Source organism: Corythoichthys intestinalis, chromosome 21 (genome assembly GCF_030265065.1).
Source record: "Corythoichthys intestinalis isolate RoL2023-P3 chromosome 21, ASM3026506v1, whole genome shotgun sequence".
Classification (NCBI taxonomy): domain Eukaryota; kingdom Metazoa; phylum Chordata; class Actinopteri; order Syngnathiformes; family Syngnathidae; genus Corythoichthys; species Corythoichthys intestinalis.
Genome location: NC_080415.1, coordinates 5736957 through 5753842, shown reverse-complemented (window position 1 = coordinate 5753842; position 16886 = coordinate 5736957). Strand labels below are relative to the sequence as shown.

The 16886-nt window shown below is 38.1% G+C and overlaps 1 protein-coding gene across 2 annotated transcripts in view; it reads left to right on the top strand.

Moving 5' to 3' along the window:
- Positions 1–1750: 1750 nt before the first annotated feature.
- The window catches only part of ryr2a (ryanodine receptor 2a (cardiac)), a 356843-nt gene continuing 341707 nt past the window's right edge, over positions 1751–16886 (top strand). For both annotated transcript variants that reach the window (XM_057825571.1, XM_057825570.1), the window contains exon 1: positions 1751–1872. In XM_057825571.1, the coding sequence (XP_057681554.1) occupies positions 1828–1872 (45 nt within the window). In that variant the 5' untranslated portion in view covers positions 1751–1827. The remainder of the gene's footprint in view (positions 1873–16886) is intronic.

The following is a 16886-nucleotide window of genomic DNA, read 5'->3' as shown; positions in this document are numbered from 1 at the left end:
GACAAAATAGGCCCAGACCTTAAAGGGTTAAATCCCATGCCAACTCTCGCGCGCACACACTAGATATCATCAAATAGCAACCTAGATGTAATACATTAGATCCCATGCCATTAGCTGCGTGAGCACAGAGCGACGCGTAGTCCATAGACTACATTGATTAAATAGAAACTGCCATGACTGAATGGAAGTTAAGCAGGCCACATCAATCCATACCAGTGACTATAGATAATGCTGCAAATACTGTTAATTCAGTACATGTTACAGATGGACTCGGACCACAAATAGGATGTTTAAATATAGCTGCTAAGAGAGCTGCAGCAATCAACAGTGTGACCCACTTTACAAACAGTAAAAATTGTTCTCAGCACTTATATACAAAATTTTTCTTCAGATCAGTAAGAAGTAAGCACATAAATATTATGCACTAAAATGGTTGTTTATATGATGGCACTGTTATTTTTGCTTGTTAGCAAAAAAAAAAAAAAAAAAAATAATAATAATGATAATAACAGTTGTATTTTCTGTTTCAGAGCATTAAATGTATTGACTTGTATTGAAAATCGTACCGAACCGTGACTTAACTGTATCGTTGCATCCGTTATACACACACACACACACACACACACACACACACACACATATATATATATATATATATATATATATATATATATATGTTTTTTTTTTTTTTTTGCAAACAGAGTGGTATCGGAATGGTATTGGTATCGGCCGATACTGCACAGCCAGGTATCTGTATTGGTATTGGGCCCAAAAAATGGTATCGGTGCAACACTAACTTATATACTGTATATATATATATTGTATATATATAATGTTTACATTAGCTTCAATTTTAATATATATCCTATGTTCTTAAGTAGTTAAAATTGAGATTTGGCATTTAGTATGTGAGGAAATGAGGGAAAATAAAAATTAGGAGATGGAGGTTGGGGTTATTGCTGTTTTTGTTAACTTTTATTTTGCAAATCATTGAAAAAAGTACCATTTTGAATGAAAATAATTTTAGTATGGGTTATAGAAATAACTGTGCTAAACAGTTTTCTTTACATTTTAGTAGTTTAAGAGGTTTGACCCCCCCCCCCAAAAAAAAAAAAGAAAAACGAAAAAGAAATGAATGAATAAAATTTCTGGCTCCGTGTCGACCTTCACGTCGGGAAGTTCCGACAAGAAATTCTAGCCACTTTCACCCCTGCTATTCCCCCATCCCAATTAAAGTCTGTCACAGTCTCACAGCCAATTACGGGATACTGTAAAGCTGGTTAAACTGGAAGTTATGTTGTTGTAAAGTGTATTAAATGTTTGTTCATCTGCACCTTTTAGCTACGAGCACCTGCCCCTCCATAGGTCTCTGCACGGCCCTGGTCTTAAGCAGCCTGATTTAGAATTCCCCTAAAAAATGATGGGAAACAAAAAAAAAACGCTTATTTTCAACTTATTAATATAGTTATTCTTGAAAGTTAATTTCATCAACAGGTTGTGCTCCCCCTGCCCCAAAAGTCAAATTCCGCTGATGGTTCAGAACCACTGCTCATGAGGCTTCATCTCACCATCACTAGCAGTGGGCAACCCGTGGACTTCAGTACCGTGTTTTACCAATAGAGGGTGCTAAACGATTTGTGCCCACTTCAGGACAGCTCCTCCCACCGTGTGCGCGAGCGCCAATGAGCGAGTCCGATCCTGCCCGCTCTTTGAGTGTTCGAGACGCACGCTCACGCCCCCACCGAGCACAACTTCCCACCAGCTGCGGCAAGATCGAGCTCCTCATTTGACGGTCGATGCCCGAGCCTCTCCGAGCCAGCGCGAACCATGGCTGACGCAGAAGGCGAGGATGAAATTCAGTTCCTGCGAACTGTAAGGCGTATCCATGTTGCTCGGAATATTTGCTTGTTTATCTGCGTGTGTGACGTGATGCTCCGTTGATGGTGGGCGTGTATGCGAGTGCGGGAAGGGCTGCGAGTTTACCGCATTATGGATAAAGCTTCCCGCTGACACACCGTTTGACAGCGAATGTGCATGATGGACTCAGAAGATGGGTGGCAGGTTCGGGAGTGATGTCCGAATGTGTCAGGAGTGTGAATCGTGAAGGAGAAATGAGCAATGGATTTTATGGCTTTCTGTTAATGGGTGGATTAGGGAGCGCAGTGCGGTATAGACAGTCAGGCAATGAATGGAAAGCCCGCTGCTGCATCCCGTCACTTGGCTACTCAACCAATGCCTTTTCATCTAGTGCTGCGTGTTTGTAGACTAGTATCTGTAGTTCATTTCAGATGTGAAAGTGCTTTCTGAGAGTTTGTTATTAAACCCTTTCATGGACAAATGTTTTTTTCTTTTGATGTTTTTATTACATTTATATAGAATAAAACAAAATTGGAATAGAACGCTTTTATTGTTATTTTACAGAGTACAACAAGATTTATAGCTTTACCATGACGTGCACCACACAGAACAAAAGTACAATAAGGCTAATAAATAAATTAAAACACAAAAATAAGTTGAATTGTACACAGATTTGGACTGAAGTCAATTAGTGACTCACATCAATTATTGAGGTAATAGTAATATAACAGTGCATATATGACAAATGTAAGGGCGTAGGTTTGGTCTCAACATTGGAAGGGACGATATTACCGCAATGCACATAATGAAAAAAATGATCCAAATAAGGGATGACTAGCTTGACTTTCTTGTAACTTGTGGAGGCTGGCCTGACCACAGTAGTTTTGACGGTTAGCTAGTTTAATGTTATGCTAACTCTGATGCAGGTTGGACTTTCAGTAGCAAAAATTAGTGGTGTTTCCCCCACCTCCACAACATTGATGTCTTTTTACATGACTTACAGTGGCTGCTGCTGCGGGGGGAAAAAAAACCCTCTAATATTCCTCCTCTCCAAAGGGGGCGGTGGAGGCGGCATGTTGTCGACGTTAATTTGTCAGGGTTGTGTTAGTGTGTGTGTGTGTCTTTGTGGCGGGACGGGGGGCTTCAAGTCATCAGCCAACCAAACATTCGTTTGGGGGGGATAGTGGACCAGCACATTCAGCACGTGAAAAGGGATAAATGTAAGTCTGAACATAATGAAAATCACTTAATAATGGTAGGTTCTATTTTATCCTTAGAACATGTGGTAATACAATCTAAACTACCTACTAGTATATATCTGAACTCTCTATATGATGAAATAAGGTTGCTTAAGAGTTGGTCGGGACAATTTGAGCATCCTGAAAAGTAGTTACTGTTATGTCCCTACCGTACCTATTTAAACCTATGCCCTTGGACAAATTATATTACTCAGATTAGGCGGCAGATGGCTGACTTGATATGATGGTTTGTGCATAGATATTGATGTAATAGTGCAAAAATGATATGTCACTGTGCAAATGTTGTATATGCACAGAAATGGGTAGAGTAGCCAGAAAATAAACTCGAGTAGCCTTACTTCTGAAGCATAATACTCAAGTAAAAATTAAAGTAGTCATCAATAATTATATGTACTCAAGTACAAGTAAAAAAAAAAATTGTTGAAAAGAATACTCAAGTAAAGTGTAACATTGTGAGTAACTTCTTACAATGTCAGTTTTAAAAAAAATAAAGGTACAGTGGTCCTCGTCATACGATCGCATCGACACATGATCTTTTCGACATCCGACGTAAAATTTGACTCGCCATTTGTTTCTACATCTGACGACATGCTCGAAATACGACGACATGACAGCACCGCAGACGGACGCACGACTGATTTTCTTGTAAGGGAAATCAACACAGGTTTCATAAAGGTTGGTACAGGTGGTGAAACAAGGAAAAAGGTGACACTTAACATTGAAATGAAGATGCAAATTATAGAAAAATATGAGTGTGGGGTGCGCATCCCCTGAAGTTATTCCCACTCAGTTTTTATTCACATTCAATGTTCTAGATTGTACGCAAACAATAACCAAAATAAACTGACAAGCTATTCAACCAGCATGTTTCCAAACGCAGCAGTTCAAAACTACATTGCCCACAATGCCTAGCGCGGCTTAGTCCACTGATTGCTACCCTGTTAGCGAGTACGGGAGGCGAGGCAAAATCAGACTTTGCTATAAAAGTTTACAATCATCGGCAGCGCAAAGATGCGACACCAAACGGGATTTTACAGATTAGACTAGTACAATTCTCCAACAGAAGTCAACAGTTGCCATTATATAAATATTTATCATAAAAAAAAAAACAAAAACTCAGAAACACAGCTATTTAGAATGTAATACTAGCATTCAACCAAAATAAACTAACGCAGAACAATTACAAGACTCATACAATATACTGCATCTCTGTGTACACATATAACCCTATATACAACAGAAGACACGTGATCGACATTAACAGTAGATAAACTTACAGAAAGGTGTATGGAGCCTGTAGTCTGATCTCTCGCCAAACCGTCTGTAGATGATGGTAATTCCCCATGAAACAAATGGTAAACTGCCAACAAAAAAAGAAGAAGAAGATCTACTCCTTCTCCTGCCCCTACTAGTAGGAGCCACGTCAACGCAGGGAGGCGCTGCCCCCTAGCGGCCGGAGGGATTCTCTTCAAATTGGTCCTGTGAAAAATCATAAAAACCGGACATTTTCATGAATTTACGAAACCCGGCCGGACCCTCCGGAGGGCACGTAATAAGAGGACATGTCCGGGCAAAACAGGACGTTTGGTCACCCTAATGTAGAGTGCAGCGTATGGTCTGAGCACTAACAGGCTGACCCCGCACCTTTTCGGTCTCTGCAGCAATGCTGACAGCACTCCTTTAACGAGTCACATGACATTTTGGAGGGAATATGACAAGCAGTACTCAATTTGGACATTTAAGGATGTGCGTTTTTTCATAAGAGTGTACTCACTTTTGTTGCCAGGGGTTTAGATATTAATGGCTATATTTTGAGTTATTTTGAGGGGAAAATAAATGAACTCTATTATATAAGCTGCACACAGACTACTTTTCATTGTGTCAAAGTGTCATTTTGTCAGTGTTGTCCCATGAAAAGATATACCTAAATACCTGGAGAGATGCGATGGGTGTACTCACTTTTGTGATACACTGTATATGAACTGTTATTATCATACTGTACTACTACGTACCAAAAAGCTTGTTTTAAAACACACACGGTGAGACACAAGATTTGTGTTCCCATCTTGGCAAGAGAGAATATGCAACGTTGCTTTAGCCTTTAAAGGTCTGTGCTGAGTGATCATCACACATTAAATGTAACCCATCGTGTTAGCATAGCATTCGCTTTAGCATTATGTTAGTATGATGCTAATGCTAACAGCGAGCATCCTCTTAAATTCATGTCCACGTGGGTATAATTAATTGAAAATAATGTACTGTTTTCCTGCTGATTGTGTATTATCACGTGATTTGTAGAACTTGTAGATGCCACAAAATGTGCTTGTTTGTCATTGTTCAATCGAAATAGCTGGAAACGTTTTTTTTTTAATCTATTTATTTTTTAAGTGAAACTAGGATTTTACAGACAAAAATATTGAACAAATGTCGACTAAAACAAGATGAAATTAGTTTTTTTTTAACAAAAAAAAAATAGACGAAGACAAACATTTTGAGATGGCTAAAATATGACTAAGACTAATACGTATTATGGCCTCAGACGAAAATTAAAATGGTTGCCAAAAACAACACTGGTAAAGAATCATAGTTACGTCTCTGAAAAAGTAACTACTTGCCTACTCTCACTCTCTCTCTCTCTCTCTCTCTCTCTCTCTCTCTCTCTCTCTCTCTCTAATCGCTTTTTTAAGCCTTTTTGCTGTTCAGTCATACAGTATGAGAAAAGTCAACTCCCTCCCAACACTGAAATGTAATTGAAGAATACAACTTGCAGAAATTTTGACAGGAATCTTTATTTTTATAAACTTTTCTCAGAGACAAAAGTTGCTGTGCAATATGAAATAAATAAAATAATAACAATCAACTAAAAGCATCATCAACAAGACCAGCCCTACTCTGTCAGATTGTCTTTGATTGGCCATAAACTTCCTAATGATATTGACGGGTCAGATTCGCCACGCCTTCAAGTAGGGGGCCATCCCAAAATCTGCTTCAGTTATTCGCAGTCAGTCGCAGCGAAACATGCAGCGATCCAACGCCGGATTTATGTTGAAAAAATCTGAAAGCTGTACCGGATTGTCACGAGTGATTTGTTTGAGGATTCCAAGTAATTATTATATTTTTCGTTTTTTCGCAAGAATTTTCAACATAAAAAAGGTCTTTGTTGTAAGGCTGCAGCCCCATTGTCTAACAGACTAGCATCGTTCTTCGACATATTTACGTAAAATAAATGCTAACTGCGCGGTTTTCTCGTTTTTAACCAAAAATCGAGACTGTTTTACACCCATATCTATAAAGAATTCAAGGATTTAAGCATTTATTCACAAGAATTTTCAACGAAAAAAGTTCTTTGTGATTCCACTCGGTCTGCTTTGACGGCCACGGCAACGATGCAGGCCCCCTATTAATCGGCCCCGCACTCCGTGTCCTGTCAGTATCATCATGAAGTCTATGGATTGGCTTACCCTGAAATATTGCTTATATATAAGTGCTGTCTTCAAGGTAGAGTGAGAAGAGCCATGTGGAATCTGAGGGTATTATGAGAGCACAAAGCTGTCAACAGAGACCACCACAGATGTCGCGCTCACAGAGGGCAGCAGTGTAAATGACAGAAAGACTCAAATGCCACGGCACTGCACAGGGAGAATTTTTACTCGGATCACATAAAATAAGTAATAGGGATGTCACGATTGCATATTTTTGTACTTGAGTCCAAGTCCGAGACACCAAATTTTGAGAATCTGCCAATACGGAGTCCCGAACCAATACCGGAAAGTTTTTTTTTTTTTTTTTTATTTGAACAAAAGTTCCAAATATGTAATGTCCCACCGTGGCGCCTCCATAATGTGAATGATTTTTAAACAAGAATAACATAGAAAAATGCTTGTCTTCATTAAATACTTAATTGAGTCCATTCAAATCCACTCACACTGCTGAGAACAGCCTCTCACTTAAACAATATGTTGCCACAGCACACTTATGCAAGTTTAACGATGATTGATGCATTTGTGGCTTTAATCGTAGAGCTAACAAGTTTCTCTTGCAAGATCAAAGTTACAAACATGTCAATCATCGTTAACTTGAAGTACCTAACACAAGCTGGACCGTTTGGCCACACTGCTTAGCAGGAGGGAGGGTGTGGCACTGTACGAGCATGAAGCAGAAAAACAAATATATTTTTTAAATTAAAAACCCGATCCTTTTCAACCGATTCAGATCCGCTGAAAAATTGCGCAATTGGCGCCATTTCCGATAACGTGATCAGATCGGGACTTTCCTAAAAAGTAATGCAGGTAATGCTTGTACAATAAATATAGGGTTGTTATAGAATGAGAAAATGTAACGTTGCATTACAAGTTTACAGTAAAAAGTAGTTTCATTCTTAATCTATAGATAAGTTAGATCGAGTAATCGAGTAATTCAATTAGTAAGATTTAATACGTTGCAGAATAAATTTATGGAGATGTAAAACAAAGGCTTGCTAAGATTGCACTTTCAAAAGAACATTAATTGCGAACACAAATTTCCAGTTATTTTTCAAACAATGAAGAATTGCACTTTTACTTCACAAGAGCAAAATAAGTTAAAATACCTGACATTAAAAAATAAATAAATAAATGAGGATTGAAGTACAACATAAGCACAATTGGCTAATTTGCATAGCAAAAAATCTATAAAATGCTTTTTGGTACAGTGCTCTTAACAAATCGTTAAAACACACATTCCCCTACAAAACAAATGGCTAAATATACCTCTAAACTATATTACAAATACTGAAACCAACATATTAGCTCAAATAAAAACTTAAAACTATATGTTGGTCTTAACAGGGAGCAACTGGGTTCAGCAATGTTAGACAAATTATGTGATATTCACTGTAGCCACTAGGGGGCAGTGTATCCACCCAAAACAATAAAACTAAATGCGACACTTTAAAAGAAAATATTTACAACGCCACTCTAATTAAACGAATCATCGAACAGTGTTGTCACTAACGCGTTACTAAGTAACACGTTATTGTAATCTGATTACTTTCTTTCAGTGATGAGCAATCTAACGTGTTCATTTTTCCAAACCAGTAATCTGATTAGTTAATTTCCTTAGTGTATGTGCGTTACTATTTTGTGATTGCCTCATAATGTATGTAGATTAAAGAATATTGTAGTCATGTACAGTGCTATGAAAAAGTATCTGAACCTTTTGGAATTTCTCACATTTCTGCATAAAATCACCATCAAATGTGATTTGATCTTTGTCAAAATCACACAGATGTAAAAACAGTGTCTGCTTTAACTAAAATTACCCAAACATATGGATTTTCATATTTTAATGAAGATAGCATGCAAACAATTACAGAAGGGGGAAAAATAACTAAGTGAACCCCCTGTCTAAGGAGACTTAAAGAGCAATTGAAAACAATTTTTACCAAACAATTTAAGTCAGGTGTGTGCCCAATCACTGATGAGTGGTTTAAAGTTGCCCTGTCCACTAGGGGTGTGCCAGCTTAGGCACCCCATGATTCAATTCGATTACAATTCAGGGTGCTACGATCCGATTATTAAACGATGATCGCAGTATTGACGATAATCGCTATTGTCGCGATTATCGATGCATTGTACATTACTACCTAATACAGAAGCCAAACAAATTTATGTCCATTATTTATTTAAAATATCCTAATGATTCAACAGGAACGATGGAAACATGCCCATACAACAAAAAGCTGCCCTCAAGCTGCTTTTTTAGTTATTTATTATTGACAAGAAAGTGCAAAAACATTAACCATTTTAAAGGGAGTACTTATTTCTCTCAACAACACAATAAAATTTACACAGGTGGAATGAATTCCACATTTTCTGGAAACAAAGTGTCTTTAGAAAAAGGACTTCTTTTAACCAATATACGTTGTTTTCACAGAATTCTGTACTATTTCGTATGTTTGTAGTGTTACCGTTGTACTTAATCGTGGTTTTACACGTTCTGCATATGAAATATACGTTAGCGAATTAGCCAATTAGCGTAGCGCTCGGCGGTAACTATAAATATCTCAAAAACAACAACAATAAAGGCTAAACAGTACAAGGGGGTTCGTGTACTCACCTCTTTTAGATGCACACGGGTCTTAGCAACACTCAGGACATTTTTCAATTGAAATGCCTTAAAACTAGTGCTGGACATCTTAAATGACAAGGAGCAACGAACTATCTCTCTTCCCCTCTTGCTCTAAAAAAATAACTTGCGCACAAAAGTGCGACCACTGGGTTGCGCTTCTGTTGCTGCCTCTCTCAGACACAAATTTATTTTCCAGTCTTTTAAAAAGGAGTAAATCGCTCTCTCAGTAACCAGCAGCATCCATCATAACGTGCGCCTGCCCGTTAACGAGCCCGGCGGCAGACGTGTCTTGAATTTCGTTCTGCTACGGGCGGCTGCCATAGAGTTATGAGGGCAAAACATCGTTTTTGAACCTTTATGAATCGTAATCGAATCGTCACGTGTCGAATCGCGATACATGTAATAATAGATTTTTTGGAACTCCTCTACTGTCCACCATAAAACACACCTATGGTAAAAATTGTCTTGATAAGAAGCATTGTCTGATGTGCATCATGGCTCGGTCAAAAAAGCTTTCTGAAAACCTGCCATCAATGATTGTTGATTTGTATAAAGCTGGGAAAAGATACAAAACCATCTCTAAAAGTCTGGATGTTCATCAATCGACAGTCAGAGAAGTTGTCTGTAAATGGAGAGTTTGGCACTGTTGCTTCTCTCCCAAGGAGTGGCCGTCCACCAAAGATGACGATAAGAGTTCAGCGCAGAATACTCAGAGATGTAAAAAAGAACCTTAGAGTGTCTGGTAAAGACTCACAGAAATCACTGGCACAGCCATTTTTGTGCACACATCAACTATATGTAAAACTATGGCCAAGAATGGTGTTGATGGGAGGACTCCACAGAGGAAGCCAACACTGTCTAAAAAAATGTCTAAAAAAAACCCATTGTTGCTCGTTTAATGTTCGCAAAAAGGCACTTGGACACTCCACAGAAGTTGTGGCAAAATATTTTGTGGGCTGATGAAACCAAAGTTGAATTGTTTGGGTATAACACAGAAAGTCATGTGTGGAGGGAAAATGGAATAGCTCACCAACATCAACACCTAGTCCCCACTGTGAAGCATGGTGGAGGGAGCAACATGATTTGGGTCTGTTTTGCTGTCCCAGGGCCTGGACAACTTGTAATCATTAATGGAAGAATGAATTCAAAAGTTTATCAGGATGTTTTGCAAGAAAACCTGAGGCCGTCTGTCAGACAGTTGAAGCTAAAAAGAGGGCTTTGCAGTTGCAACGGCAGGTAGTCGGCGAGCATTGTTTACATCATATTCGTGTTGCACATTCATCCCGTCAGGTGACGTGTTCGTTTAGTGTCTTTGGGATGTGTTGTAAGTTCGATTGAGTGTAAAGTGTGTAGTTGCCACCACGTTTTGTGGCCAAATTGACCGTGTGTGTGCACGGCGTACTTCCGGGTTGTGCGCATGCATTCGCGGCCGCCCCAACCTTGTGTTTATTGTAGGGGTGTCAAACGATTAAAATTTTTAATCGAGTTAATTACAGCTTAAACATTAATTAATCGTAATTAATCGCAATTAATCGCAATTCAAACCATCTATAAAATATGCCATATTTTTCTGTAAATTATTGTTGGAATGAAAAGATAAGACACAAGGCGGATATATACATACAACATACTGTACATAAGTACTGTATTTGTTTATTGTAACAATAAATCCACAAATGGCATTATTAACATTCTTTCTGTTAAAGTGATCCACGGATAGAAAGACTTGTAGTTCTTAAAAGACAAATGTTATAGTTACAAGTTATAGTAATTTTATATTAAAACCCCTCTTCATGTTTTCGTTTTAATAACATTTGTAAAATTTTCCATCAAAAGTAGAGTTAATGTAATAATAATAAGAATAAAAATAACAATAATAAGAATAGAGTGACCAAAGTCTAAGTAGGTTTTACGTGTATTTTGCATAGCTATTTTGATATGGAATACCAGTTCATTTTGCATTGTTGTTTAACTGTGAGAATAGGGCCTCATTACTATAGACGGAAGTGCTTTTCTTTTTGTGAACATTATGTTTTTTTGAGAGAGATAGGAATATTATTTTTGTTGTGCTTTCACTAAACGATACTTATGTTTGTTGTGAAGGAGAAGCTTATGCCAATAAATGGTGCGGTCCAAAGAACGCATGTGTCCACTCGCCTCTATAAGATATATATCTCTGCACATATCTTACCCAAAATACAACAAGAGACACATAATTGCCACTAAAAGAAAGAAAACTTACCGAAATATGTGTGGAGCACAAATAGCAATTTGCATTGCATTGTGCATAAAGCATAAACATCTCACAACTACTAATTCTCCCACGTTTAGAAGAAATAAAATTAGTATGGAACGGCGCTGCCCCCAAGCGGCCGGTGGCATTCTCTTCACTCTTAATGTCCATAAACGGCCTCATTGTAATCTGTTTGAGGCAATGTGCGAGCTGGTCATTCAGTGCATGCGTTAATTGCGTCAAATATTTTAACGTGTTTAATTTTAAAAATTAATTAACGCCCGTTAACGCGATAACTTTGACAGCCCTAGTTTATTGCATTGTGCAATTCATTTGTGTGTTGTTGATTATTGTGCAGTCAATTTGCATTGTTTTACATTGGCACCGATATGCTGTTAACCCTAACCCCAAGTTCAGAATTTTTTACTTTCGGCGTAATCTTCAAGTTTACTTAGTCGGTGGAGTTGATTTCAACAAATTCCATGCAGTTTGTCAGTTATTTGTTCGTTTCAGCACTCCGAGTGGCTAAGCAAGCACCATTTCCATGCAGTTTGTCAGTTATTTGTTCGTTTCAGCACTCCGAGTGGCTAAGCAAGCACGAGTCAATGGTGGTTGAGATCAACTCCATCGACTAATTAATCGTCCTCTAACTGGAAGATTAAGCCGTATGTGAAAAATTTTGATCTTCCCCTGTAGATTCAATTATCGGAAAGTCAATTACATGCGATGACATTTTTCTGTTGTCATTCTTATGTTGAGGCAGCAGAAGGAGAAAAATAATTGCTTTTAAATTAACTTTGATAATAAAGTAATCAGTAAAGTAACTAGATTACTTTTTTGAGGTGTAATCAGTAATTAGTAATTAAATTATTTTTTCTAGTAATCTGTGACAACACTGTCATCAAAGCAGAAAAATTTGATTGGAAGCATTTTTCTAAGCGACATCAGCAAACCACTCGGTGCTCATGTCTGCCACGTGGTGCAAAATTGTCTAAAATGCATATGGGGATCGATTATGAGAGAGAAATGAACATTCAATCCACGGGAACAGCTTATTCTTGCAGTTAGCATGCCAAGTACAAGTTCTCTAAAAACGTCTCACACCTTCACATCTGTGGCATTCTGCTGGGTGACAAAACGGCACATTTCAGTTTTTCTTCATTGATCTATTGTTATTTTTCAACAAGTAAATTTCCTCTGTGTGCAACATCGAAGCATCTAATAACCCTGAGCCATCCTCTGAAAATTAAATAAATGATGCATTAGACACTCTGCCACTGAATCATTGTCATAAATCCACCAAGGCTCTCCATATATGGCCAGACAGGGAAGGGTCTAGACCTGTTTGTGTTACTCTACCACTTTATACATAATTGTTTGGAGCAGAAGTTCATCCAGTACTGACACACAGTTATGCTCAGTGAAATTTAACAGTGACGCCTAAAAACAGTTACCATACTGGTCAACCCGTGGCCGTTGGCAATCTTACAAATAGTGACGTATCCCCTTACAAATTGGTGACTAATCTTACAACGTTTTATATAGCGCACAATATGAAACAAAAATAAAACTCAATTTTTAAAATAACATGAATTATTGGTAATATTGTCACATATAACTTGGTGCAATCAAAGAACAATCAATATCTTCAGCTACATCATGATTACTAAAATTTAACAGTGACTTTTGTTATAATTGTATGTAAGACTTTTGGCAATTTCTATCATGTCTTTTGATGGCTGCTCTTCAGCTCGCAATTCAGTTTGACTTGAAGGTAGTTCGTTAGTGTGTCCAATTATTAAATTAAAAAGGTCAATTGATAAAATTAACTTACCGATGTAATCTTTGAGTCAGGGAACATTTCTTTTGCTATTTCTGAGAAGTGATCAGCAATTTTTGCGTGCAAATTTTATTTGGCAACAGATTGGCAGAATAAAATCTTCGCTTTCGTCAATTTTCATTCTGCAGACTTTAGCTTTATGACCAGTGTTGTTAATCTTGCTTTAAAAAAGTAATCACAAAATCACACAAAACTAACACAGATCATTTCGCATGTCGACTGGGTTGTCGATTGCCTTTGCCGATCGGCAAACCGCCTGGAAGAGAGCAATTTACAGCTCGTTCCCCTGCTACTACGGACAGGAGAGGTTGCCGGGGAAGCAGCTGGACAATGACCGCTGAACAAACCGGCCGACGTCAGAGGAGCGTGTAGTAGCCAAATGGTCAACACGAATATGGCAAAATAATGCTTTACAACACGGAGACTCAGTGGAGGAGGTCGGCTACAGTTGTTGTGCAGCTAACATGTGTATGAGGAGAGCTTTCTACATGCCCATCCATGATCAAGTGTAAGTAGTCCTTTATTCAAAGAAAGTTTGTAGTGTTTACTTTGTAATTCGCGGCTATTTTTAACTCAAATTTGCAATTTCTTATCGGTCGGAAAATTTGACAGAACACCGGGCACTTGAAGAGGGGAATAAGCCCAGTATCGTGCTCACCCAGCGTGGGGATGTGCGACAAGCTGCCGGTCGTCGGCCGAGTCGACACGGAGCATGTCAGCCACAAAATGCAAACCACCTACAAGTTAAAATGGTCCCAGTATTTGACATAATACATAAAAACGATGTTTACTCACTTCCTCGTAAGTCCCATAGTCCCACAGTAGTAGGGCTTGTTTTGGCCAATATCCACCGGTGAATGGGAATCTTTTGAAACCCCAAAAAGGCGCACACGCCTCTCCCTCGTACAGTGAGATTTTTCGTCAGCCGTTTGGCCGGCCTGATGTGAAAAATAAACGTATTAATCCGCAAAATCAGCTGAATCCTTAGTCCTTCCTTCGTACACGTCACAGCGCTGTCTTTCTCAACTCAAGACTGTTGCCGGAAGTCACTCATTTTCATGGCGCGGGATTCAAAAACTAAATAAATATAGCGATCGCTTCCACACACATCCAAGCGTTCCATTTCATTCAGGAGCATAAAATACCGCGTGTATTATGAAATAAACATGCCTTTTCGTGTCACAGGCACTTTAACGTCTATCAATCATCGTCAACTTTAATAAGCAACTCCAGTGCACTGCCTGACCAAGAAAAACAGCAAGAGGCAGAGTGACACTACATGATTGGCTCAGGACAGCTCATCTGTATTTATATTTTTTTAAATTGGAAATAAAAATCCGCGATACACTGAGGGTGCGAAGTCGCGAGGGATCACTGTATAATCTAGACTGAGGGTGCGAAGTAGCTAGGGATCACTGTATGAATCGCAATGTTAATTTTTTTCCAATATCGTTCAGGCCTATCCCAAAAAGAGCTATTCAAGTTATCAGGTGAAAATTCTTCTAATATTGCAATATAATATCGCAATATATCAAACAAACCCACAAAAAAAACGCAATCGCAGTTTTTCCACTATCAGGCCTAGCCACAACCTCATCATCTGGACTTCCCCATTTTCTTTTAAGACATAGTAGTTTTTGTGTGTGTAAATTTCTGACTTTTGAATATGAAATTCTCTTGATGGCATTTAAGTAAATTAAACAATTTCGGTATTCCTGACTGACCTGGAACAGGAGTGAATTAGTCTTGATTTGACTTCACACAGTGAGACGGACAATGACATGTTTTTGCATAGTGTAGGTACAATTACCGGTTTCAACTATATAGATTTCAATGGGCGCTGTAACTATTAAAATATACCTTTAGAATTATACTTACAGTGGGGCAAATAAGTATTTAGTCAACCACCAATTGTGCAAGTTCTCCTACTTAAAAAGATTAGAGAAGCCTGTAATTGTCAACATGGGTAAACCACAACTATGAGATACAGAATGTGGGAAAAAAAACAAAAAAACACATTGTTTGATTTTTAAAGAATTTACTTCCAAATTAGAGTGGAAAATAAGTATTTGGTCACCTACAAACAAGCAGGATTTCTGGCTGTCAAAGAGGTTTTTCTTCTTCTAACGAGTTGTAACGATGCTCCACTCGTTACCTGTATTAATGGCACCTGTTTTAACTGATTACCGGTATAAAAGACACCTGTCCACAACTTCAGTCAGTCACACTCCAACAGCCTTTCACCAATCTGGTTTCTTACAAGTGCAATCAGTTGATTGCAGTCAGGTACTTCTTGTTTTCACTGAAACCTCATTGGTTAAACTGTGCTGAACCAGTTGGAACAAAGACCAGGACCCACTGCGGCCCTCGAGGACCGGTTTGCCCACCCCTGGCTTGGAAGGTTCATTACAACAGCCTACTAGGGGAAGTCTCCTGCTTTAAGATGGCGGCTGTTTACTAACGCATCTAGTTTTCAATACTTCAGTGTTGCTAACGCCGTCGAGTCTGTCATTTTGCATCTAGTTCTATATACATATGATATCTATTATCTACAGTAAAACGATGTTGACGTAGTTTGTAGCGGCTGTCAGCAGCAGTCAGATATTCTTGTGTTTTTTTAACTAGCGGCATGAGTTGAGCTAAAGCCGTGAGTTGAGCATTGGTTAAAAATGTTCTTCCCCCAGAAAATTGAGATTTTAAGCTTTCCAATGATGTATCACACATGCATATCGGACAATTTGAAAGTTGGCCAAATTGGGGGTCTCAGAGCGGAACTTCAAGTCACCTGAGTGTTTTCCGCCATTTGTAATTATGTTTAGAGCTACAGTTTGTGGAGTTACGTGTGAGCGTAAGTACGTGTGTAAATACGTTACCAAGCATAGCATTTAAGGTAGCTGACTTTTATTAGGCAAATTAGGCCAATTTAATCTGTTAAATTTACATATTGATCAGACTAGATAGACGTTTGAACACCAATTGTTTTGTGTCAAGTTTTTTAGGGCTGTCAAACGATTAAAATTTTTAATCGAGTTAATCACAGCTTAAAAATTAATTAATCATAATTAATCGCAGTTAATTGCAATTCAAACCATATCTAAAATATGCCATATTTTTTTGTAAATTATTGTTGGAATGGAAAGATAAGACGGATATATACATTCAACATTCTGTACATAAGTACTGTATTTGTTTATTATAACAATAAATCCACAAGACGGCATTAACATTAACATTCTTTCTGTGAAAGGGATCCACGGATCGAAAGACGTGTAATTCTTAAAAGGTAAATGTGAGTACAAGTTATAGTAATTTTGATAGTTTGTATATTGTGACTAAATATTGCCATCTAGTGTATTTGTTGAGCTAAACTTAATGTTTGAATAGAGTATTATTTTGCATAGCTATTTTGATTGGGAATGCCAGATCTCTTTGCATTGAGCGCTTTTCTTTTTGTGAACATTATTTTATTTTTGAGAGATAGGAATATTATTTTTGTTGTGCTTTCACTAAATGATACTGTAGCGACTTAAATGTTCTTAACTGCCCATATGCATGATGGGAATTTGAGCAAACATGAGTCACAGTGGTT